Consider the following 26,132-nt stretch of genomic DNA (forward strand, 5'->3'; position numbering starts at 1 on the left):
CCCCCTCGCACCGCCCCCAGCACCACCCCAGCTCCACCTCCTCGCACCGCCCCCAGCACCGCCTCCTCGCACCGCCCCCAGCACCGCCCCGGATCCGCCTCCTCGCACAGCCCCCAGCACCACCCCAGCTCCACCTCCTCGCACCGCCCCCAGCACCGCCCCAGATCCGCCTCCTCGCACCGCCCCAGATCCGCCTCCTCGCTGAGCCCTCCAGCACCGTCCCAGATCCACCTCCTCGAACCGCCCCCAGCACCGCCCCAGCTCTGCCTCCTCGTACCGCCCCCAACACCGCCCCAGCTCCGCCCCTTCGCACGGCCCCAGCTCCGCCTCCTCGCACCGCCCCCAGCACCGCCCCGGGGCCGCCCCCTCGCTCAGCCCTCCGGCGGGGCCGAGCGTGGGCGGGACGAGAAACGCAGGTCCTTGGAGGCTGAACCAGGAGTCCGCGCCTGGCGCCGGGCCAATGACAGCCCTTGAGCTCGGCGCCGCTTCGGGCCGGAACTTCCTGCGTTCCAGGCCAGCCAGTCCTAGCCCGGGCTGGGTGTGCGTCGCGGCTTTTCCGGAGCCGGGGGCCGGGACCCTGCTCCGTGCCGCGCCCCAGAGACGCGGGTCCGCCCGGTCCGGCTGTGCCCCGCGTCCCCCGCGCCTGCACTAGCCGGGAGCCCGAGGGCCCGCCGCACCTGGGGCCCGGCGAGGGAGGGGGGCACTGGGGCCCACTCGTCTCTGGCGGCTGCTCTGCGAGACCGGGTCCCGATGGCGGCGGCTGCGGCGCTCAGGGACCCGGCGCAGGTGAGTGCCCAGGTGTATGCCGCGACCCCTACGTTCGCGTGCCCCGCACCTGGACCGCGGAGGTGGGCCTTGTCTGTCGTCTCCCACCTCTCTCCGGGTTTTGAGTCTGGGAGCGCTGGAGGGGAGCCACGCCCGGTCCGGGGTGCTGAAGCCAGGCCGGCGATTATACAGAGCGCTTCCCATTTCCGAAATCTTAGGACGCGAGGAAGGGTTTTCTAGGCACGGGAATCGGCGTGCACAAATGCCTGGAGGTGAGATTGACCTGAGTGTTCGGAGAGCAGTTGGGAGACAGTGAGCCCCGGAATGGCGGGCTGAGGAGCTTGATCTCTATTCTGACTGTGTTGGGAGCCATAGATGGGTTAGAGTAAAAGAGGAAACACCTGACTCGGGTCTTGACAGGCTCCCTGTGGATGCAGAGTGGAAAATTGACTTGGGGTAAGGGTGGAGGCAGGAAGACCAAGGAGTCCGCTATTGCAGTAGTTCGGATGAGTAGTGCAGGTGGCTGGAGGTAGAAATGATTGGGTTCTAGATCCGCCTTTTAAGTCAGGCTGACCAGATTTTCTGATGTGGAAGGTGAGAAGGAAAAGGGGTGGTTTTTGGCTTCAGCAGCTGGAAGGATGGATTGCCATCAACGGAGATGGGGAGGTTGGGTGTAGAAGGAATATTCAATATAAAAGTAGAAGTGAGGCTTTGGCCCTTTTGAGCTCTGATGTTCTAGAGACGCCTGAATGGAGTTGAGTGGGCAGGTAGACACCAATTTTGGTGTTTTGGTGAGGTATAGTTAAGGTTATGAGAGACCGGATACACAAGAGGACAAAGGCATAGAATTCTGACCCACAACCTGCAGGGACCTGCCCAGGAAACCAACCTCTTTATCTACAATAAACAACCCAGGAAGCAGCCTGCTTAAATTAGAGTTCAGGAAGCCAGATTGCTATCTCTAGTGACAATCCAGGAACAATAGCTTCTGTAACAACTGCCCCCAAGTGACCAGGGCTTGATTAATGACTGACAGCTTCTGTAATTTTTGTCCCCGCTTCCACCTTGGGACCAAGGAGAGAAAGCCAAGTACGCACCCTTTTTTTTTTTTTTTTTTTTTTAATTTTTTTTTTTCAACGTTTTTTATTTATTTTTGGGACAGAGAGAGACACAGCATGAACGGGGGAGGGGCAGAGAGAGAGGGAGACACAGAATCGGAAACAGGCTCCAGGCTCCGAGCCATCAGCCCAGAGCCTGACGCGGGGCTCGAACTCACGGACCGCGAGATCGTGACCTGGCTGAAGTCGGACGCTTAACCGACTGCGCCACCCAGGCGCCCCCAAGTACGCACCCTTAACCCATCACATAGGACGCCCCATTTCTAGTTAGCCTGCCTACCGCTTCCCCGTGCCCACAGCCCCCAGTCAGGGCACATCTGAAGCCTTCCCGTTTCCTCTATAAAGCTTTCCCACGCCTCTGCCTGCCTTCGAGGTGGCCAAACATAAGTGATGGTAGCTTGCTATAGCAAGCTCAGTATAAATACCTTTGCTTTTCTTAGTTGGTTGCTCTTTATTTCCACAGTTAAAATATCTAAAATGTGGCATCTGGTATGTGGACGAGGGTGTGGCTGTGTGTCCAGTTCAGGAGGGTGAACTTTCAGGTCATGGTGGCAGTGACACTAGAGGGAAAGGGGAAGGTGGGGCCTGAGAACTGAGAACAGGGGACTGTGATTGGCTTGTTTGGCATTATAAAGACAGACATGGGGGCACCTGGGTGGCTCAGTCAGTTGAGCATCCAACTTCAGCTCAGGTCATGATCTTGTGATTCGTGAGTTCAAGCCCCACAGGGGTTCGCTTCTGTCAGCCTGTCGGCACAGAGCCTGCTTGGGATCCTCTGTCCCCCTCTCTCTGCCCCTCCCCCACTTGCGCTCTCCCCAAAATAAATATTTTTTTAAAAAGACAAACATGAAGAGTAGCGCTCGTGGTGGTGGTGGGGACAGCTGGTGGGCTGTGTAAGGAGGGAGGAGTCTGGCAGGTGGTGTGGATATGGGTGGGATGGGGAGGCTCAGTGGTAATGGAGCTATTGTCACACTGAGCCCTGGGCTGTGCTTATTCACCCCTTTGCGTTCCCAGCAGGCCTTTGTAGTGACCCTTGATGGGGCCTCGAGGTTTTCAGTTGGGCTGGGGAATTCGCTCAGGGGCAAATGGGGTCAGCTGGGAGAGCCACTAGACCCTGAGTGGGTGAGAACCAGAGCCACAGAGTGTGACTGATGAAGGGACAGGATGTGCCACACCGAAGTGGAGGAGGCCCAAGGGTATCTGATGTCTGTGTAGGTTCTGCATGGCTTCGATTGAAGCCAGAAAAGGGCCGGGCGGGGAGACCTTCATATCAATGGTCTGTGTTGCCCTTGGCAGTGGGAGCCACCCAAGGGTCTGGGTTGTATTTGCTAAGAATTTCTGGATGCCATGTGCAGAGTGACATGTGAGGGTCCTTGGAGGTGGCTATGATGTGGGCTTGGATGGGGGAGGGTACAGTGACAATGGGGATACAAGGTGCAGTCCAGGACGTGTTATGTGTATAGGAGTGTGAGGGGCACCTGGGTGGCTCAAACGTCTGACTTCGGCTCAGGTCATGATCTCACAGTTTGTGGGTTCGAGCCCCACGTCGGGCTCTGTGCTGACAGCTCAGAGCCTGGAGCCTGCTTTGGATTCTGGATTCTGTGTCTCCCTCTCTCTCCGCCCCTTCCCCGCTCACACCGTCTCTCTCTCTCTCTCAAAAATAAATGGACATTAAAAAAAAATTAAAAAAAGGAGTGAGTGTGAGCCATCGGCCCCAGGGGCCTGGTACTGGGGATTAAGGGAGAAGACTGAGTCCATGTTTGTATGTGCAAAGCCTGTAGTTGGTGGCATGGGAGGGGGCCCACAGAAGAGGGTGGGGCCCTGCACTTCAGGCCCAGAGCTTAGCTGGTGTCTCGCTGCTCACCTGCCTGTGGGGGGACTGACACGGGTCAGGTGAGGCATGAGAAAAGAGCTGACATCCGTGGAACCAGGGCCTGGGATCTCCTCTGAGTTGGGAAGCTGGGGAGGTGGGGGGAGCAGGGGACAGACAGGGAGTCCTGAGGAGAGAAGCTGATCATGGAATGGACTGTCCCCATCATGGCAGGGCTGTGTGACCTTTGAGGACGTGACCATTTACTTCTCCCAGGAGGAGTGGGGGCTCCTTGATGAGGCTCAGAGACTCCTGTACTGCGACGTGATGCTGGAGAACTTTGCACTTATAGCCTCGTTGGGTAAGGCCTTCGCACCCACCCGGTGTCCCGGGCTCATTTCCGCCTGTCCCCTTTTCCTTCCCGTGGCCAAACCATGGGCAATGCTTCCTTTCCCACTCTCCCGGCATACGTGCTGCAATTTTCAGGGCTAAGCTGTGTGCAGTGTTCCCCCCCCCCCCACTCCCTGAGCAGCCCCAATACCTGCTGCCCCAAAACCTTGTGGGGAAGGGGCTGGAATGAGGAATCTTGTAGGCAGCCCAGTGGATCCCGTCCGTGTCCATCTGGGTGACCATTTCCTTCGGCTGACGTTTCCTAGGGCCCGACTGCTAGGAATTCGAGGCCCTGCTGTGACCACTGGGATTTTCCGGCCATACCTCCCCAGTGTGTTCTTTTTTGTAATATTTCACTTTCTTTCCTGTGGTCTGTCAGCAGGTAGTTCACCTGGCCAAGTGCTGGCCACTCACCTGCCCCGTCTTTCCCGTAGGACTTACGTCTTTCAGGTCTCACATAGTTGCCCGGCTGGAGATGGGAGCAGAGCCGTGGGTGCCTGACAGAGTGGACATGACTTCCGCCATGGCAAGAGGGGCATACAGTGGGCCCGGCTCTGGTGAGTCGGGGATGGGAGAGCGTGTGACGACGTCAGTGCTGTCTGCAAATCATAACTGCAGTCTTTCTCGCGTTCGTCATTGTTTGGGTGCCAAAGCCAACGGGCACATCTCTCTTCGACCTTTCGTTTCCCATTCTTGACGCATCGCCCCCCTGTCATTTCTGCTGACTTGGGGCCCCTGGCTGGGCCCCACCTGTCTGGCCTTCCCATCTCACTCTTGCCACAGCTCCCTCTGTGACAGTCTCCCGCATGGACCTACACTCCTTATGTCATGATATGTGTATATTCCCTTCAGTAGTCCTTAAACACCAGCTACTTACTTGCAGTCAGATTTTCCTGGGCCTGGACACACCTTCTGCACAGGGCTCGTGTGTTACCAACAGCCAAGGCCCTGCCGAAAAGCCTTTATGGAGGAGTTGGAGGGGCGCCTGGGTGACTCAGTCGGTTGAGCATCCGACTTTGGCTCAGGCCACGATCTCCCACTTTGTGAGTTCGAGCTCCACGTTGGGCTCCGTGCTGACAGCTCAGAGCCTGGAGCCTGCTTCAGAATCTGTGTCTCCCTCTCTCTCTGCCCCTCCCCTGCTTGCACTCTCTCAAAAATAAATAAACATTAAAAAAAATTTTTAGAGGAGTTGGAGACCCCACCTTTAGGCTCAATACGTGTGCCCCATCATTGTGTCCTTCGTCCTGGTAAGACCCCCCTGTTTTGTGACCTTGCCAGACACAGTACTGCCGAACAGAACCTTCCTCACCCTGACCTCGGGTTTCTTATCTTGCCAGCAATCCTGTGGACTCATTCCTGGGTCAGGCATGCGTTTGTCACGGGGCCGTTTCCTTCCAGCAGAGTTCTTGTTAACTTCACCAGCATTTCTCTGCTTTCAGATTTTTGCTCTGGAACAGAGGGTGAGCATAGTGCGTCTGTGGAAGGAGTGCCACGTGACCGGAATCTCAAGGCAGCTCCGTCTGGCCGGAAGGACTACTCCTGCGACATGTGTGGCCTACACTTGAAAGACATTTTGGCCCTGGCTGAACACCGGGCAGCACATCCCAGGCAGAAGCCCTACGTGTGCCAGGCATATGGGAGAGAGTTCAAGTCCAGTGCGTACCATAACCAGCATCAGATGCAGCAGGGTGTAGACAAACCTATCAGAAGGGATGAGGACAGGGCCTCCTCCCTCATGAAGAGCTGCAGAGATGATGCATCAAAGAAACCTTTCACAGTCAGGGAGGGTGGGAAGGACTTTGCGGATGGGAAGGCCGGATCCGGCTTTCTGCCGCATCAGGTCCCTCACAGAGTGGAGGAGCCACCCCGGGACACTGGTGTCGGGGATCGTCACACCGTCCAAAGCCATAACAAGTGCAGCGAGTCTGGGAACACTTTCAGTGACAAACACGCACTCGTTCAGCACCAGAGAACCCATGCTGGAGAAAGGCCTTATGAGTGCAACAAATGTGGGATATTCTTTAGCCATGCCTCCGGCCTCCTTCAACACCAGAGAGACCACAACAGAGGAAAGCCTTATGAGTGCCGGGAATGTGGGAAGTTCTTCAGCCAGCACTCCAGTCTCGTTAAACATCAGAGAGTTCACACCGGGGAAAGCCCCCACGTGTGCAGCGAATGTGGGAAGTTCTTCAGCCGGAACTCCAACCTCATTCAACATAAGAGAGTTCACACTGGAGAGAAGCCTTATGAGTGCAGCGAATGCGGGAAATTCTTCAGCCAGCGCTCCAACCTCATTCATCATAAGAGGGTTCATACCGGCAGAAGCGCTCACGAGTGCAGCGAGTGTGGGAAATCTTTCAACTGCAACTCTAGTCTCATCAAACATTGGAGGGTTCACACTGGAGAAAGACCTTACAAGTGCAACGAATGCGGGAAATTCTTCAGCCACATCGCCAGTCTTATCCAACATCAGATAGTCCACACTGGCGAACGGCCTTACGGGTGCAGCGAATGTGGGAAAGCCTTCAGCCGGAGCTCTGACCTCATGAAGCATCAGAGAGTCCACACTGGGGAACGGCCTTATGAGTGCATCGAATGTGGGAAATTGTTTAGCCAGAGCTCCAGCCTCAATAGCCATCGGAGACTTCACACTGGCGAACGGCCTTATCAGTGCCCCGAGTGTGGGAAATTCTTTAACCAGAGCTCCAGCCTCAATAACCATCGGAGACTTCACACCGGGGAGCGGCCTTATGAGTGCCTCGAATGTGGGAAAACCTTCAGGCAAAGGTCTAATCTGAGGCAGCACCAGAAGGTTCACAAACCAGACAGGCCGTATAAGTGCAGTGAATGTGGAAAAGCCTTCAGCCAGAGGCCTACCCTTGTCCGGCATCAGAAAATTCACATCAGAGAAAGGAGTGCAGAGAATGTGCTTCCTCCTCCAGCACAACCGTGTGCAGTGGAGATAAGCTCTGAGGGCAGACTTTATGAGGGGGCCATCAGCCAGAGGTTGAACCTTGTTCATCCCAATGTCCACACTGGGAAGATTCCCTATGAATGCTAGTTATGTTGAAAGCTTTCTGGAACAAAGTTGCATTTTTCTCACCACGGACTTTACCAGACCTTTGTCACTGCGAGTGTTTGTGGTAGGAGCCCTTTCAGCATTCCCAAGGACAGCGGGTCTCCAAGAGTGTGTCTCAGCCAGTCCCTGTGTTCAGACCTCTTCTTGTTTCAAGAGGGAACCCTGTGGAGCCTGAGGCCAAAGGAAGATGTCATTCCCTCCCTCTGTGACCAGTGTAGCTGTGGACATGACCCATCTTTGACCATGAAGACCTGAGCTGGATTCTGCTGGCAGCTTGCAGAAAAGGTTTCCCTTTTGTCAGGGATGGTTGATCTCCTGTGATGCTCGTGATGGATTTATCCAGACTCCACATTACCTATCCCAGCAACTACCTAGTTCACATTGCCTTATTGTAAAGCCACCTTTAGTATGTTTTGATCATTGTGAAGTGGGTTGAGGACACAGTTAAGGTCTACCAAACTAAAAGGGTCTCCAAACATTGCCTCAGAGGGGACGTTGCCACAGGATGGTGAACACCTCTCGGTCCAGATTTGGCCTCCTTTGTAAGTTGCTATACAAGGCCTCCTGGGGAAGATTGTAGGACTCTGTGGGACTAATGTGATCCGAACGGCATGAATTTTTGTGACCCAGAGATTACCCTGAGGACAGGGCAGTTGTGACAACCTCCGCTGCATCTGGGAGCTGCATGAATAGGGCCCCATGTTTCCAGGGGATGCCTCACTTTCCCTAGCACTGTTAAGCAGGCACCATTTACCTGGCACCTGTCAAGGAGCCATACGCCTTGAAGTCTAGCATCTGGTATACTGGTGTCCTAACTAAGCCTTTCTGGGCCCAGTTGAGAGCATAATTTGTATGGAAGCACTTGGGGTGACAACGGAGTAGGTGAGGCTGCAGCAAACTAGAGGGAATGTACCTATTCTAAAAGTGCATCCACAGTTGTCTCCTTGAATGTGACTGCAGGATTCACGCTTTGCAGAAATTCTCAGGACCTCCAGACCTCTGTCCCATGACTTAGGCCACTGGCAGAGCAAAGGCAGTGGCCTTTGTGGCCACTAAGGCTCTCTGCACCATTCATGCCACAGCCATTGCTGCCTTGGCTGGAAAATGGGGGCTGAGCGAAGGTAGGTCTTGTATTCCAGGGATGTAGCATTTGTGACATAGCCGGCTATTTTTGCTGCCAAGGCATGAGAGAGCGAGAATAGAGTCAACATAGGGTTACCAAATCTACTTTTCTAAAATGAATGTGCAACAATTTCTTTAAATGCTCTAGTGAGATAGGATTGTCATGCAACAGTTGTACATATTTGATGTGCACAATTTCATAAGTTTTTCAGTACGTGTACACTCAGGGAACCAACACCATCGTGATAACGAACGTACCCGTCACCCGCAAAGCTACCTCGTGCCTTTTACTGGCCCTCCTTGCCTTCCCAGAAAACCATAAATTTACCTTTTCTTTTTTCACCATAGATTTGTTGGCCTTCTTAGAATTTTGTACAACTGGAGTTAATAAGTACTTATACCCTATATTTGGTCTGTTTTCCTTCACAGCGTAATTTTCTTGAGAATTACCCATGCTGTGTGTAGGAATAGTTCATTCCTTTTGCCACCGAGTAGTGTTCTATTGAGTGAATCCATCATAATTTTTCATGCTTTATTTTTTTAATCAAAAAATATCTGGTAAAATACACTTAACAGAATTTGCCATGGTAACTATCTCTAAGTGCACAGTTCAGGGGTATTAAGAACATTCCTATTGTACAGCCATCACCACCATTCACATCCCGAGCCCTTTTCGTCTTGTAAAACAAAGTCTGTACCCATTAAACAGTAACTCCAATGTCCCCCCTCTGCTGAGCCCCTGGAAACTTCCATTCTACTTTCTGTCTCTGTGAATTTGACTACTCCAGATACCTCATATGAGTGAAGTCGTACAGTATTTGTCTATTTGTGACTGGTTTATTTCACTTAGCATAATGTCCTCAAGGTTCATCCATGTTTTATAGCATGTGTCAGAATTTCCTTTTTTTTTTTAAGGCTGAATAATATGCCGTTGAATTTCTTTTTTTTTTTTTTTATGCCGTTGAATTTCTATGTCATATTTTGCTTATTCATTAATCTTTCGATGGATATTTGGTTTACTTCCACCTTTTGGCTATTGTGAATCATGCAGCTATGAATAGGTGTACAAATATCTCTTTGAGACCTTTCTTTCTGTTCTTTTGGATATATACCTGTTAGTGGAATTACTGGATCATATGGTAATTATATGTTTAATTTTTTGAAGAGCCTGCATACTGTTTTTCACAGTTGCTCTATCATTTTACATTCCTACCAACCGTATACATGGGTTCTAATTTTTCTACATCCTCACCAACACCTGTGTTTTCTGAAAAAAACATTTTTAAATTTTTGAGTAGCATCTATCCTGATAGATATGAAGTGGTTTCGTGTTTTTATCATGAAAGGGTGTTGGATTTTGTCAAATTCTTTTTTGTATCAATTGAGAGGGTCATATGTTCTTTGTTCCATTAGTGTGGTGCATTACACTGATTGATTTTCATATGTCAAACTATCCTTGCATTCCAGGAATAAACCCCACTCCCACATGGTGTATAATCCTTTCAGTATGCTGCTAAACTCTGTTTGCTAGTATTTTGTTAAAGATATTTACATCAGTGTTCATAAGGGATACTGGTCTGTACATTTCTTATAGTATCATTTTCTGGCTTTGGCATCAGCACAACTAAGTTAGGAATTGTTCTCTCCAAGTTTTTGAAATTTTCTTAACAAAGATCACTGCTGCTTCTTTAATGTGCAAAATTCACCAATAAAGTCATTGGGTCCAGAGGTTTGTTTGTTGTGGGGAGGTTTTAGTTGTGTATACATTATACTCACTACTTACACGTTTATTGAGATATTCTCTTCATGATTCAGTCTCAGTAGGTTTTGTGTTTTTAGGGAGTAGTCTATTTCATCTCAGTTCCATTTTTGTGTGTGTGCACGCTTGTTCTTGGTACTCTTGTAATCCTTTTTATTTCTGTAGAATTGGTAGTAATGTCCCCGCTTTTATTTCTGATTTTAGTAATTTGAGTCATCTCTCTTTTTTAGTCACTCTAACTAAAGGTTTGTCAATTTTGTTAATCTTTTTAAAGAACCTTCTTCTGGTTTTGTTGAATTTTCCCTATTGTATTTCTATTCTCTTTAATCTCTAACCCTTATTTCTTTCTTTTGTCTAGCTCTTGGTTTAGTTTGTTCTTTTTCAAGTTCTTTAAATTGTAAAGTTGTTGATTTGAGATCTTTCTTTTTTAATGTAAGCTTCCTCCTTCATACTGCTTTTGCTGCCTTTCATGAATTTTGGTATGTTGTGTTTTTGTTTTCTTTCATCTCCAAGTATTTTCTTTTTTTTTTTTCAACGTTTTTTAATTTTTTTTTTTTATTTTTGGGACAGAGAGAGACAGAGCATGAACGGGGGAGGGGCAGAGAGAGAGAGGGAGACACAGAATCGGAAACAGGCTCCAGGCTCCGAGCCATCAGCCCAGAGCCCGACGCGGGGCTCGAACTCACGGACCGCGAGATCGTGACCTGGCTGAAGTCGGATGCTTAACCGACTGCGCCACCCAGGCACCCCTCCAAGTATTTTCTAATATTCCTTGTGATTTCTCCTTTGTTCCATTGATTAAATATCGGTTAATTTCCACAAATTTGTGAATTGTCTAGTTTGCCTTTTATCAATTTCTAACTTCGTCCTATTGAGTTTGGACAAAATACTTTGCATAATATCTACCTTTTAAAATCTATTAAGCCTTAATTTGTGGCCTAACATGGTCTATCATAGAAATATCCCATGTGCACTTGAGAACAGTGTGTTCTCTATTGTTGTTGGTTAGAATATTATGTAAATTTCCATTAGTCTGATTGGCTTATGTGTTGTTCAAGACCTTTATTTCCTTATTGACTTTTTCTTTATTATTGAGAATGGGCTCCAACTATTGTAAAACTGTCCATTTCTTCCTATCAATTTTTGCTTTTTATGTTTTCTTGGTCTGTTACTAGTTTCATAAATGTCTATAATTGTATATGCCTTCTTACTGGACATTTTATTACAATATAAAAATGTCCAAATTTGTCTCATAACTTTTTAAAATTTAAAGTCTATTTTGTCTGATATTAATATAGCCACCCTTACTGTAATTGCTTATTATTTATATGGAATATGTTTTTCCATCCTTTCACTTTCAACCTACTTTTGTCTTTGGCTATAAAGTTAGTCTCTGTGGACAACATATGGTTGGATCTTTTTTTTTTTGTTATTTTTTAATGTTTACTTTTGAGAGAGAGACAGAGAGTGGGGAGGGGCAGAGAGAGAGGGGGACAGAGGATCTGAAGTGGGCTCTGTACTGACAGCAGAGGGCCTGGTGTGGGGCTTGAACTCACAAACTGTGAGATCACGACCTGAGCTGAAGCCTGACACTTAACTGACTGACTGAGTCACCCGGGTACCCCTAGTTGGGTCATTTTTAAACATCTGTTCTGTCAGTTTCTGTATTTTGATTGGAGAGTTTAATCCACTTACATTTAAAGTAATTACTGATAAGGAAGGACTTCTGTCATTTTGCTATTCGTTTTCTATATGGCTTTTGGGTCCCCATTTCCTAAAGTACTGTCTTCTTTTGTTTTTGATTGTTTTAATGTAAAATGTTTTAACGCCCTTCTCATTTCCTTTTGTGTGTATCCTATAGCTATTTTCTTTGTGGGTACCATGGAGATTATGTTGAACATCCTCAAACTATAACACTCTAGTTTGAATTTATATCAGCCTAATTTCCATACCATACAAAAACTCTGCTCCTATGCAGTTCCACCTCCAACCCTTTCAGTTATTGATGTCACAGAATTACATCTTTATACATTTTAGGTCCAAAATATATGCTAATAATTGTTTTTTTAAAATGCATTATCTTTTTAAATCATGTGGAAATTAACGAAGTTATAGACCAAAGTTACAATAATAGTGGTTTTAAAAATTGCACTTGTATTTACCTTTACAGGTGATCTGTATTCCTTCACACGGCTTAGAGTTAGTCTAATGTCCTTTGACTTCGAATGGAAGGACTCCCTTTAGCACTTCTTGCTAGGCAGGTCTAGTGATTGTAAACTTCCTCGGATTTCGTTTATCTGAGAATTAATTTCCCCCTTACTTTTGAAAGACAATTTTGCCAGATACATGATTCTCAGTTACCATTTTTCTTTTCTTTCAGCACTTTGAACATACCAGCCCACTGTTTTCTGGCTTCTAAGGAATTTTTTTTAAGTTTGTATTTATTGTGAGAGAGAGAGAGAGAGAGAGAGAGAGAGAGAGAGAGAGCGCTAGTGGGGGAGGGGCAAAGAGGGAGGGAGAGAGAGAATCCCAAGCAGGCTCTGCACGGACAATGCAAGCCCGATCGATGCAGGCTTGAACTCACAACCCTGGGATCATGACCGGAGTCAAAACCAAGAGTCAGACACTTAACAAACTGAGCCATCCAGGCGACCCTCTGGCTTCTAAAGGATCTGATGAAGAATCTGTGGACAATCTTACTGAGGATCCCTTGTTTTGACAGGTCACCTCCCTTGTTCCTGTCAAATTTCTCTGTCTTTTGGCAGATTGTAGTTTGTCTTGATTTCGGTCTCTTTGAATTCATCGTTTTGGAGTTCATTGAGCTTCTTGGGTGCTTATATTTATGTATTTCATCAATCCGGGGGAGTTTTCAGCCATTAAATCTTCAAGTTATCTCTCCTTTGTCTCATGTCCTGGGACTCTGACAAAGTGTGTGTTGTTCCTCTTGAAGGTGTTCCCGAGGTGCCTTATATTCTGTTTACTTTTCTTCACTCCTTTCTCTTTTGATTTTCCTGACTTGAAGTTCACTGATTCTTCCATGTTCTCAAATCTGCTTTTGAATCCCTCTAGCGAATTTTTCATTTCAGTTGTGGTAATTTTAGCACTAGAATCTCGTTTTGATTCCTTTTTATGTTTTCTATGTCTTGTGTGATATTTCCATTTTTGTTCATACAGCATTTCCTTGCCTTTCTCCATGTCTTCCTTTAGTTATCTGATCATCTATAAGATAGGGTTTTTTTTTTTTTTTCAATATATGAAATTTATTGTCAAATTGGTTTCCATACAACACCCAGTGCTCATCCCAAAAGGTGCCCTCTTCAATACCCATCACCCACCCCCCCTCCCTTCCACCCCCCCATCAACCCTCAGTTTGTTCTCAGTTTTTAGGAGTCTCTTATGCTTTGGCTCTCTCCCACTCTACCCTCTTTTTTTTTTTTTCCTTCCCCTCCCCCATGGGTTTCTGTTAAGTTTCTCAGGATCCACATAAGAGTGAAACCATATGGTATCTGTCTTTCTCTGTATGACTTATTTCACTTAGCATCACACTCTCCAGTTCCATCCACGTTGCTACGAAAGGCCATATTTCATTCTTTCTCATTGCCACGTAGTATTCCATTGTGTATATAAACCACAATTTCTTTATCCATTCATCAGTTGATGGACATTTAGGGTCTTTCCATAATTTGGCTATTGTTGAGAGTGCTGCTATAAACATTGGGGTACATGTGCCCCTATGCACTCCTGTATCTCTTGGGTAAATTCCTAGCAGTGCTATTGCTGGGTCATAAGGTAGGTCTATTTTTAATTTTCTGAGGAACCTCCACACTGCTTTCCAGAGCGGCTGCACCAATTTGCATTCCCACCAACAGTGCAAGAGGGTTCCCGTTTCTCCACATCCTCGCCAGCATCTATAGTCTCCTGATTTATTCATTTTGGCCACTCTGACTGGCGTGAGGTGATATCTGAGTGTGGTTTCGATTTGTATTTCCCTGATGAGCGACATTGAGCATCTTTTCATGTGCCTGTTGACCATCTGGATGTCTTCTTTAGAGAAGTGTCTATTTATGTTTTCTGTCCATTTCTTCACTGGATTATTTGTTTTTCGGGTGTGGAGTTTGGTGAGCTCTTTACAGATTTTGGATACTAGCCCTTTTTCCGACATGTCATTTGCAAATATCTTTTCCCATTCCATGGGTTGCCTTTTAGTTTTGTTGATTGTTTCCTTTGCTGTGCAGAAGCTTCTTGTCTTCATGAGGTCCCAATAGTTCATTTTTGCTTTTAATTCCCTTGCCTTTGGGGATGTGTCAAGTAAGAAATTGCTGCAGCTGAGGTCAGAGAGGTCTTTTCCTGCTCTCTCCTCTAGGGTTTTGATGGTTTCCTGTCTCACATTCAGGTCCTTTATCCATTTTGAGTTTATTTTTGTGAATGGTGTGAGAAAGTGGTCTAGTTTCAACCTTCTGCATGTTGCTGTCCAGTTCTCCCAGCACCATTTGTTAAAGAGACTGTCTTTTTTCCATTGGATATTCTTTCCTGCTTTGTCAAAGATTAGTTGGCCATACGTTTGTGGGTCTAGTCCTGGGGTTTCTATTCTATTCCATTGGTCTATGTGTCTGTTTTTGTGCCAATACCATGCTGTCTTGATGATGACAGCTTTGTAGTAGAGGCTAAAGTCTGGGATTGTGATGCCTCCTGCTTTGGTCTTCTTCTTCAAAATTACTTTGGCTATTCGGGGCCTTTTGTGGTTCCATATGAATTTTAGGATTGCTTGTTCTAGCTTTGAGAAGAATGCTGGTGCAATTTTGATTGGGATTGCATTGAATGTGTAGATAGCTTTGGGTAGTATTGACATTTTGACAATATTTATTCTTCCAATCCATGAGCAGGGAGTGTCTTTCCATTTCTTTATATCTTCTTCAATTACCTTCATAAGCTTTCTATAGTTTTCAGCATACAGATCTTTTACATCTTTGGTTAGATTTATCCCTAGGTATTTTATGCTTCTTGGTGCAATTGTGAATGGGATCAGTTTCTTTATTTGTCTTTCTGTTGCTTCATTGTTAGTGTATAAGAATGCAACTGATTTCTGTACATTGGTTTTGTATCCTGCAACTTTGCTGGATTCATGTATCAGTTCTAGCAGACTTTTGGTGGAGTCTGTCGGATTTTCCATGGATAATATGTCATCTGCAAAAAGTGAAAGCTTAACTTCATCTTTGCCAATTTTGATGCGTTTGATTTCTTTTTGTTGTCTGATTGATGATGCTAGAACTTCTAACACTATGTTAAACAACAGTGGTGAGAGTGGACATCCCTGTCGTGTTCCTGATCTCAGGGAAAAAACTCTCAGTTTTTCCCCATCGAGGATGATGTTAGCTGTGGGCTTTTCATAAATGGCTTTTATGATGTTTAAGTATGTTCCTTCTATCCCGACTTTCTTGAGGGTTTTTATTAAGAAAGTGCATTTTGTCAAATGCTTTTTCTGCATCGATTGACAGGATCATATGGTTCTTATCTTTTCTTTTATTAACGTGATGTATCACATTGATTGATTTGCGAATGTTGAACCAGCCCTGCATCCCAGGAATGAATCCCACTTGATCATGGTGAATAATTCTTTTCATATGCTGTTGAATTTGATTTGCTAGTATCTTATTGAGAATTTTTGCATCCATATTCATCAGGGATATTGGCCTGTAGTTCTCTCTGTCTCTCTCTCTCTCTCTCTCTTTTTTTTTTTTTTTTTTTTACACTGAGTCTCTGTCTGGTTTAGGAATCAAAGTAATACTGGCTTCATAGAATGAGTCTGGAAGTTTTCCTTCCCTTTCTATTTTTTGAAATAGCTTGAGAAGGATAGGTATTATCTCTGCTTTAAACGTCTGGTAGAACTCCCCTGGGAAGCCATCTGGTCCTGGACTCTTATTTGTTGGGAGATTTTTGATAACTGAGTCAATTTCTTCGCTGGTTATGGGTCTGTTCAAGCTTTCTATTTCCTCCTGATTGAGTATTGGAAGTGTGGGGGTGTTTAGAAATTTGTCCATTTCTTCCAGGTTGTCCAGTTTGTTGGCATATAATTTTTCATGGTATTCCCTGATATTGCTTGTATTTCTGAGGGATTGGTTGTAATAATTCCATTTTCATTCATGATTTTATCTATTTGGATCATCTCCCTTTTCTTTTTGAGAAGCCTGGCTAGAGGTTTATCAATTTTGTTTATTTTTTCAAAAAACCAACTCTTGGTTTCATTGATTTGCTCTACAGTTTTTTTTAGATTCTGTGTTGTTTATTTCTCCTCTGATCTTTATTATTTCTCTTCTTCTGCTGGGTTTAGGCTGTCTTTGCGGTTCTGCTTCTATTTCCTTTAGGTGTGCTGTTAGATTTTGTATTTGGGATTTTTCTTGTTTCTTGAAGATAGGCCTGGATTGCAATGTATTTTCCTCTCAGGACTGCCTTCGCTGCATCCCAGAGCGTTTGGATTGTTGTATTTTCATTTTTGTTTGTTTCCACATATTTTTAAATTTCTTCTCTGATTGCCTGGTTGACCCATTCATTCTTTAGTAGGGTGTTCTTTAACCTCCATGATTTTGGAGGTTTTCCAGACTTTTTCCTGTGGTTGATTTCAAGCTTCATAGCATTGTGGTCTGAAAGTATGCATGGTATGATTTCAATTCTTGTATACTTATGAAGGCTGTTTTGTGACCCAGTATGTGATCTATCTTGGACAATGTTCCATGTGCACTCGAGAAGAAAGTATGTTCTGTTGCTTTGGGATGCCGAGTTCTAAATATATCTGTCAAGTCCATCTGATCCAATGTATCATTCAGGGCCCTTGTTTCTTTATTGACCATGTGTCTAGATGATCTATCCATTTCTGTAAGTGGAGTGTTAAAGCCCCCTGCAATTACCACATTCTTATCAATAAGGTTGCTTACGTTTGTGAGTAATTGTTTCATATATTTGGGAGCTTCTGTATTTGGTGCATAGACATTTATAATTGTTAGCTCTTCCTGATGGATAGACCCTGTAATTATTATATAATGCCCTTCATCTCTTGTTACAACCTTTAATTTAAAGTCTAGTTTGTCTGATATAAGTATGGCTACTCCAGCTTTCTTTTGACTTCCACGCATGATAAATAGTTCTCCATCCCCTCACTTTCAATCTGAAGGTGTCCTCAGGTCTAAAATGAGTCTCTTGTAGACAGCAAACAGATGGGTCTTGTTTTTTTATCCATTCTGATACCCTATGTCTTTTGGTTGGCGCATTTAGTCCATTTACGTTCAGTGTTATTATAGAAAGATATGGGTTTAGGGTCATTGTGATGTCTGTAGGTTTCATGCTTGTGCAGAAGGTCGATTCAAGTTATGTGTGAAGGGAGTTCTCTGTGCCTCTTGGATTTCAATGCCTTTTTCCTTCCCCAGATCAGGGAAGTTCTCAGCTATTATTTCTTCAAGTACACCTTCAGCACCTTTCCCTCTCTCCTCCTCCTCTGGGATACCAATTATGCGTAGATTATTTCTCTTTAGTGCATCACTTAGTTCTCTAATTTTCCCCTCATACTCCTGGATTTTTTTTTCTCTCTCTTTTTCTCAGCTTCCTCTTTTTCCATAATTTTATTTTCTAGTTCACCTATTCTCTCCTCTGCCTCTTCAACCCAGCCGTGGTTGTTTCCATTTTATTTTGTAGCTCGTTTATAGCATTTTTTAGCTCCTCCTGACTGTTCCTTAGTCCCTTGATCTCTGTAGCAATAGATTCTCTGCTGTCCTCTATACTGTTTTCAAGCCCAGAGATTAATTTTATGACTATTATTCTAAATTCACTTTCTGTTATAGTGCTTAAATCGTTTTTGATCAGTTTGTTAGCTGTCGCTATTTCCTGGAGATTCTTTTGAGGGGAATTCTTCCATTTCGTCATTTTGGATAGTCCCTGGAGTGGTGGGGACCTGCAGGGCACTTCCCCTGTGCTGTGGTGTATAACCGGAGTTGGTGGGCGGGGCCGCAGTCCGACCTGATGTCTGCCCCCAGCCCACCGCGGGGGGCCACAGTCAGACTGGAGTGTGCCTTCTCTTCCCCTCTCCTAGGGGCGGGATTCACTGTGGGGTGGCGTGGCCCGTCTGGGCTACTTGCACACTCCCAGGCTTGTGCTGGGGATCTGGCGTATTAGCTGGGGTGGATCGGCAAGGTGCACGGGGGCGGGAGGGGCAGGCTCAGCTCGCTTTTCCTTCAGAGATCTGCTTCGGGAGGGGCCCTGCGGCACCGGGAGGGAGTCAGACCCGCCTCCGGAGGGATGGATCTGCAGAAGCACAGCGTTGGGTGTTTGCGCGGTGCAAGCAAGTTCCCTGACAGGAACTGGTTCCCTTTGGGATTTTGGCTGGGGGATGGGCGAGGGAGATGGCGCTGGCCAGCGCCTTTGTTCCCCGCCAAGCTGCGCTCTGTCATCTGGGGCTCAACAACTCTCCCTCCCGTTGTCCTCCAGCCCTCCCGCTCTCCGAGCAGAGCCGTTAGCTTATAACCTTCCAGATGTTAAGTCCCGCTTGCTGTCCGAACACACCCTGTCCGGCCCCTCCGCTTTTGCCAGCCAGACTCGGGGGCTCTGCTTGGCCGGCGAGCCGCCCCTCCGCCCCGGCTCCCTCCCGCCAGTCCGTGTAGTGCGCACCTACTCTCTGCCCTTCCTACCCTCTTCCGTGGGCCCCTTGTCTACGCTTGGCTCTGGAGACTCCGTTCTGCTAGTTTTCTGGGTTACTTAGGCAGGTGTGGGTGGAATCTAAGTGATCAGCAGGACGCGGTGAGCCCAGCGTCCTCCTACGCCTCCATCTCCCTCAGGATCCTAAGATAGTTGTTTTAAAGTCTTTGTCTAATGGGAGCTGACATCAGGGTTTTTTTACGAGACAGTTTCTGGTGATGTTTTCCCCCTTTGAACGGGCCATGCTTTCCTGTTTTTTTTGTTTGCCTTGTGATTTTTGTTGTTGTTGAGCACTGGACACTTAAATTTAATTATGTGTTAACTCTGGAGATCAGATTCTTCATCTTTTCCCAGCGTTTGCCATTTTCATTTAGAAATGTTTTTAACCGTCCTAGGCCGTCTCTGCCAGGGATCAGCGTGAAGTGTATCTATCTCAGGTCTCTTCTGAGCCTGTTAACTTGACTTCTAAAATTCTCCTGTGTATGTGATTGCTTTGGAATGTCTTAATCCTAAGTATTTGACTCCCAAAAGGAGAAAAAGAAAAATGAAGGGGAAGAAATGTGCTGGCACCTAAAATCCCCTGGAAGTCACCTCAGCCAGAGGGGTAGTGGCTTGTAACCATTGGACAAGAGTTGCACAAATGGCCGCCCGCTTCCGTGTTTTCACCTCTGCGGTCAGATTAGAGCACAGATCCTCGATATTTGGAGAGTGGGGTCCTACCCAGTCTCCCCAAAACTGCATGCAAGCTGCTCCAGGGACACACAAATAGCTGCCTGCCACAGGGCAAGGCGATAAGGGATAGGTAGCTGCTACAGTGCTGAGGACATACATTGAGCAAAATTAACTGCAATTTAGTGCTTAAGGCTTCCTCTGTAAGTTGTAAGCCTTTGAATAGACCCCAGAGTTCCAAAACAGTTACAGTAGACATATTCTGCCAATACAATTGTGTAGATAGGGAAATGACTTTCTAGTGCTTCCTTTTCTACCATTTTACCAGAAAACTTACTCAAATGCACCATAATTTTTTAAGCTTTTTATATGTTAAATAACGTGAGTTTTTGGCTATTACAAACTAAGCTATGAGCATGAATGTACAGGTATTCATATGGGCCTATGCCTTCATTTCCCTTGTGATAATATCTAGGAGTACAATGCCTTTGTCACAGGGCAGGTGAATATTAAAAATTTTTGGAAACCGACAAATTGTTTTCTAAAGTACTTATACCATGTTACTTTCCCCCAAAAGTGAATGAGTTCCAGTTCTTCCATATAGTAGCCAAGAATTGATACGATCAGTGTTTCTAATGTTTGCCATTTTAATAGGCCTGTAGTAGTAGAATCTCGCTGTGGTTTTGCCTGGCATTTCTCTAACGACTCATGACCTTGAGCATTTGTAAAATGTTATTTACTACCCAAGTGTCTTTGGTAAAATGCCCATTCATATCTTTTGCCTCTTGTTAAAATGTTGGTTGAAGAATACAATGAAACAAAAAAAGAAATTTGTTGGAATTTCAGTCATTTATCAATGATGTTGGTAACTTATTTACGTAATGGGGTAATACATTTTGAATACTGAAAACATGTCCTCAAAATTTTGCGCTGTTCCCAGTGGGAAACTATAGACACAATATACTTTTAAGTTGAATTTGAATTAACACAGTGTCTACTTTCTTGCATCTTCACAGCTAATGAAAAAGTAAGTCAAGCTCTGAGTTCTAGTATTTACTTTGCAGCCATTTTCAAGCTACGTGCGGTCTCTGAGTGTGAAGTTGGCAAATATGTGCAGTAGGACAACATTGTATCCTTTGTCCAGCATAGAGACGCAACAGATGTAAGTAACTTTATGCAAAGATTTCTAATTCAAAATTTAATTATAGATATAGGGCTACATAGGTTATCTATTTTTTTATCTGTTTTTGTAAACTTTAGTCATTTGTGTCTTTAAAGGAATTTGTTAATTTCATTTAAATTGTTTATTGGTAGAAATAGGTTCATGATTTTCCCTTTTTCCCCTCAATATTTGTGTAATTGTAGTGATGTCTCCTTTCTCATTCCTGATATTGGTAATTTGTGTATTTCCTTTTATAACTTGATAAATCTTGCATAGAGGCTTATCTATTTTATTATTCTTAAGGCTTTTGGTTTTACTCTTTTATTTTGAGAAAGACAGAGTGAGTGAGTGGGGGAGGGGCAGAGAGCGGGAGACAGGATCCAAAGTGGGCTTTGTGCTGACAGTAGAGAGCCGGATACAGGGCTTGAACTCACAAACCATGAAATCGTGACCTGAGCTGAAGTCAGACACTTAACCGACTGAGCCACCCAGGTGCCCCTTACTGACTTTCTCTATAGTCTGTTTACTTCATTGATTTCCATTTAGATCTTTATTATTCTGGGTTTTTTTTAATTTTTATTTTAAGATTTCAAGTAAACTCTACACCCAACCTGGGGCTCAAACTCATAACCCCGAGATCAAGAGTTGCATGCTTCACCAACTGAGCCAGCCAGCCCCCCCCCCTTTTTTTTCCTAGTTTTAAAATGTGGAAATAGATCCTTGATACTTTTGTTGTTGTTGCTTAATGTTTGTTTATACTTCACATAGCCTTCAGTCCTGACAATTTCCTCTTGTATTTCCTTCTAAATACTTTGGTGGGGCGTTTGTTTGTTTTCTGAGAGAGGGAGGGCACAAGTGGGTGGGGGGGGGGCAGAGGAGCAGGGCTCAACGATGCAGGGCTGGTGCTCACCTAATGTGGGACTTGAACTCACCAACCATGAGATCATGACCTAAGCTGAAGTCTGACACTTAAATTTTTTTTTCAACGTTTTTTATTTATTTTTGGGACAGAGAGAGACAGAGCATGAACGGGGGAGGGGCAGAGAGAGAGGGAGACACAGAATCGGAAACAGGCTCCAGGCTCCGAGCCATCAGCCCAGAGCCCGACGCGGGGCTCGAACTCACGGACCGCGAGATCGTGACCTGGCTGAAGTCGGACGCTTAACCGACTGCGCCACCCAGGCGCCCCTGAAGTCTGACACTTAATGACTGAGCCACTCAGCACCCTTAAATATTTTGTACTTTTGCATTTTATTTCAGTCTGTGATCTATTTTAAGTTCATTTTTGTTTGAAGGTAGGAGGCATTTCTTCCTCTTGTGCCTCACATCTGGGCAGACTGATGAGAAAACCCCAGGGGTTCCTTCTTTTGCAAGATTCAAACCCTGCAAGCCCTGCCCAAGCAAGGAAGCTTTACCTCAGCCCCATTTTCAGGTGTTCTGGTTATACTGGTGTGTTTCTATAATAATAATAATAATAATAATAATAATGATAATAATAATAATAATAATAATAAATAATAATAATAATAATAATAATAATAAATGTTCTGTATTTTGGAAATTTGAATAATAAAAAGTTGTAAAATTAATATAATTTTGTCCAGAGACAAAGAAGTGAGCTATACCTCTGGCCAGTTACAAGTTGAGCATTGGGGCACCTGGGTGGCTCCCAGTGGTTGAGTGTCTGACTCTTGATTTCTGCTCAGGTCATGATCCCGGGGCCATGGGATCAAGCTCTGTGCTGAGCGCAGAGTCTGCTTGGGATTCTTTCTCCCTCTGCCCCCCACCCCCCTCATGTTCTCTTTCTAAAATAACATGAGGGGCGCCTGGGTGGCGCAGTCAGTTAAGCGTCCGACTTCAGCCAGGTCACGATCTCGCGGTCCGTGAGTTCGAGCCCCGCGTCGGGCTCTGGGCTGATGGCTCGGAGCCTGGAGCCTGTTTCCGATTCTGTGTCTCCCTCTCTCTCTGCCCCTCCCCCGTTCATGCTCTGTCTCTCTCTGTCCCAAAAATAAATAAAAAAACGTTGAAAAAAAAATTAAAAAAAAAAAAAATAACATGAAAAAAAATTTTTGAGCAAAGAGAATATGGACTATTGTGGGTTAAAATACATGAATGAATAAAAATGAGCCCATAATGAGACTTCTTGGAAAAGATAAGCAAAAGAATTATATGTTATTACATCTGTATGACACTGCAAGATAATTAAGTATGAAACTTTATATGAGCTCATAAGATTGTGCAAAGACAAATAAAAATGCAAGTGAAATTATAATAAAGTAGCCTGAGGATACATACCAAATTCACACTGGCTGAGACTTTTGGGGAGGCAGAATAAGTGACTAGGTGTTCAGACAAAGAAAAATTTTAAATCACCTGTACCGTTCTCTCCATTCTCTTTCATAATAAAACATATAAAACATAACACAAGGAGCTATTAAAGTTGATGACTGACAAACATAAGCCGTAGAGATATGTCCTTTGCACTTTTTAGCAAGTAACAGATGGGATTGTTTTTGATAAAATAATTTTTTTTTTTAATGAGGGGTAGAAATAAAAGTACTATGATGAAAAAAACTTGGACAAATTTATCATACTATGTAGGAGAGCATATTTACTTAAGTCCAATTTTTATTCAATGAAATAACACTTTCTCATTGGAGGCAGAAGTAGCCTCTTCCATGGAGAACAAGCTTGGCTGTCTTGTTACGGGGATTATTGCTGAAAGTCTAGTCTAGAACTCATTCCTATTGTTATTTCGGCGATTTTGTTAAACCCCAATTCTCTTACCATTTAGCTGCTTATTTACTCTGTTTCCTGAAATCGAACACTAATTTATAGAGTGTTTGGTGCTGGAATGGGTTATAGGCAACAGCTCATAAGCATCTGGGAATGTTTGTCAGACCTGATTGTGTTTAAAGGTAGGAAGATCCAGTTAACACTGGAAAATACTCGTGTTCTGACAAGAAATGGACTAAACAACTGGCACACAGTGCTTGGGGCATGGTCGAATTAAGTGTTGGAAGACCGTTCTTCCTGGATTTCTTGGTGTTCATGCACTGTCTGGGTCTTCTGAGCTGCAAATGTTGACACGGTAATGATGGACATGTCTCCCCTCACCAGAGTCCTATTCTAAGGGTAAGACAGTCTGGAGATACCCTTTTAGCTCCCCCAGAGCCAGTTGCTTACATTCTGGGCTGGAGACCTTTCCTTTGTCCCCCAAGAGACCAGATGGACTCCCTCCCTCCCCCTCTTTATTTATTTCACATTCGAATCCAAAGCAGAATACACATGTCTTCTCAAGTACACAGAAAACATTGTTCAGGACAGGTCATACACAAAATGAATCTCAATAAATTTAAGACGACTGAAATCATACCAAGCCTCTTTTCATACCACAATGGTATAAAACTAGAAATCAATCACAAAAAGAAAACTGGAAAAGTCACAAATAGGTGGAGATTAAACAACATGCTACCGAGTAACCAGTGGATTATTTCTTTTTTGAATAAGTCCGAGGATAACGCAAAAGTACCTCGAGACAAATGAAAATACAACATATCAAAATCTGGGGGATGCAGAAAAAGCAATTCTAAGAGAGAAGTGCATAGCAATACAGACCTAACTGAAGAAATGAGAAAACTCTCAAACAATCTAACTTTATACCTGAAGGAACTAGAAGGAGAGGAACAAAGCCCAGAGTTAGTAGAAGGATGGAAATAATAAAGATCAGAGCAGAAATAAAAAAGACTAAAAATAGAAAAGATTAATGAAACTAAGAGTTGGTCCTTTGAAAAGATAAACAAAATTGATAAACCTTTAAATAGACTAAGAAAAGAGAAGGCTCATATAAATAAAATCAGAAATGAAAGAGGGGGGGCGCCTGGGTGGCGCAGTCGGTTAAGCGTCCGACTTCAGCCAGGTCACGATCTCGCGGTCCGTGAGTTCGAGCCCCGCGTCAGGCTCTGGGCTGATGGCTCGGAGCCTGGAGCCTGTTTCCGATTCTGTGTCTCCCTCTCTCTCTGCCCCTCCCCCGTTCATGCTCTGTCTCTCTCTGTCCCAAAAATAAATTAAAAATGTTGAAAAAAAAAAATTAAAAAAAAAAAAAAGAAATGAAAGAGGGGAAGTTACAACTGACCCCAAAGAAATACAAAAGATCATAAGAGACTACTATGAACAAATATACACCAACAAATTGAACAACCTAGAAGAAACAGATAAATTCCTAGACATGTACAATCTTCTAAGACTGATTACTAGAAAGAAGATTGAATCCGTAACCAAAAACTCAGCAAACAAAAGTCCAGGACCAGACAGCTTCATTAATGAAGTCTACCTATCCTTCCCAAACTCTTCAAAAACAAAACAAAATAACAATACAAACAAAACACCTAGAAAAAGAAAAAGAAAAAGAAAGAAAAGAAAATCTGAAGAAAGGAAATCCTTCCAAACTCATTTTATAAGGCCAGCATTACCCTGATACCAAAAACAAAGACACCACAAAAAAAGGAAATTACAGGCCAATATCCCTGATGGACATAGACACAAAAATCCTCAACAAAATATTAGCAATCCAAATTAATCCATTAAAAAGATTATACATTGTGATGAAGTGGGATTTATTCCAGGGATAAAAATATGGTTCAATATCCACAAATCAATGTGATAAACTACATCAACAAAAGGAATAAAAATCATATCTCAGTTGAAGGAAAAGCATTTAACAAATTCAACAATTTATGATAAAAAAAAAAATTCAACAAAGTGGGTAGAGTGGAAATGTACCTCAACATAATAAAGGCCATTTAAGATGAGCCCACAGCAAACATACTCAACAGTGAAAAGCTGAAAACTTATCATCAGGGACAAATCAAGGATGCCCACTCTCTCCACTTTTATTCAACATAGTATTGGAAGTCCTAGCCAGAGCAACTAGGCAAGAAAAAGAAATAGAAGGTATCCAAACTGAAGAAGTAAAACTATCACTATTTGTGGACAGTAAGATTTTACATCTAGAAACCCCTAAAGACTCCACCAAAAAACTATTTGAATTAAAAAACAATTTCAGTAAACTTGCAGGATACAAAAACCAGTTGTGTTTCTATATAGTAACAAACTATCAGAAAAAAATTAAGAAAACAATCCCATTTACAATTGCATCAAAAGGAATAAAATAACTAGAATAAATTTAATGAAGGAGGTAGAACGCCCTTACACTGAAAATTTTAAAACACTGATAAAAGAAGTCAAGACACAAATAAACCTAAAGATATTCCATGCTCATGGATTGGAAGAATTAATATTGTTAAGATGTCCATATTACCCAAAGCAATCTATGGATTCAGTGCAATCCCTACCAAAATCCCAATGGCATTTTTCACAGAAATAGAACAATCCTAGAATTTGTATGGAACCACAAAAGGTACTATACCACCAAAGCAATCTTGAGAAAGAAGAACAAAGCTGGAGGCATCACACTTCCTGATTTCAGACTACATTACAAGGCTACAGTAATCAAAACAGTACGGTATCGGCATTGAGCAGACACACAGACCGATGCAGCAGACACACAGACCGATGTA

General features: G+C 44.4%; 1 protein-coding gene across 4 annotated transcripts; it reads left to right on the forward strand.

The window, feature by feature from the left end:
- The first annotated feature begins 410 nt into the window (after positions 1-410).
- On the forward strand, positions 411-20,836 carry ZNF792 (zinc finger protein 792). Of its 4 annotated transcripts, none has more exons than XR_009256258.1 (5): positions 411-786; positions 3,928-4,054; positions 4,518-4,640; positions 5,523-8,283; positions 20,408-20,836. XR_009256258.1 is itself a non-coding variant. In XM_058709528.1 (4 exons), exons 1-4 carry the CDS (start codon positions 751-753, stop codon positions 7,142-7,144), a joined length of 1,908 nt encoding a protein of 635 aa, XP_058565511.1. In that variant the 5' UTR covers positions 411-750; the 3' UTR covers positions 7,145-8,990. The 4 variants fall into 4 exon arrangements, 2 of the variants coding, with proteins under 2 accessions (XP_058565511.1, XP_058565512.1); XR_009256259.1 differs by having other exon boundaries at positions 20,456-20,836; XM_058709528.1 differs by lacking the exon at positions 20,408-20,836 and having other exon boundaries at positions 5,523-8,990.
- The last annotated feature ends 5,296 nt before the right edge of the window (positions 20,837-26,132 follow it).

Source organism: Neofelis nebulosa, chromosome 17 (genome assembly GCF_028018385.1).
Source record: "Neofelis nebulosa isolate mNeoNeb1 chromosome 17, mNeoNeb1.pri, whole genome shotgun sequence".
NCBI lineage: Eukaryota > Metazoa > Chordata > Mammalia > Carnivora > Felidae > Neofelis > Neofelis nebulosa.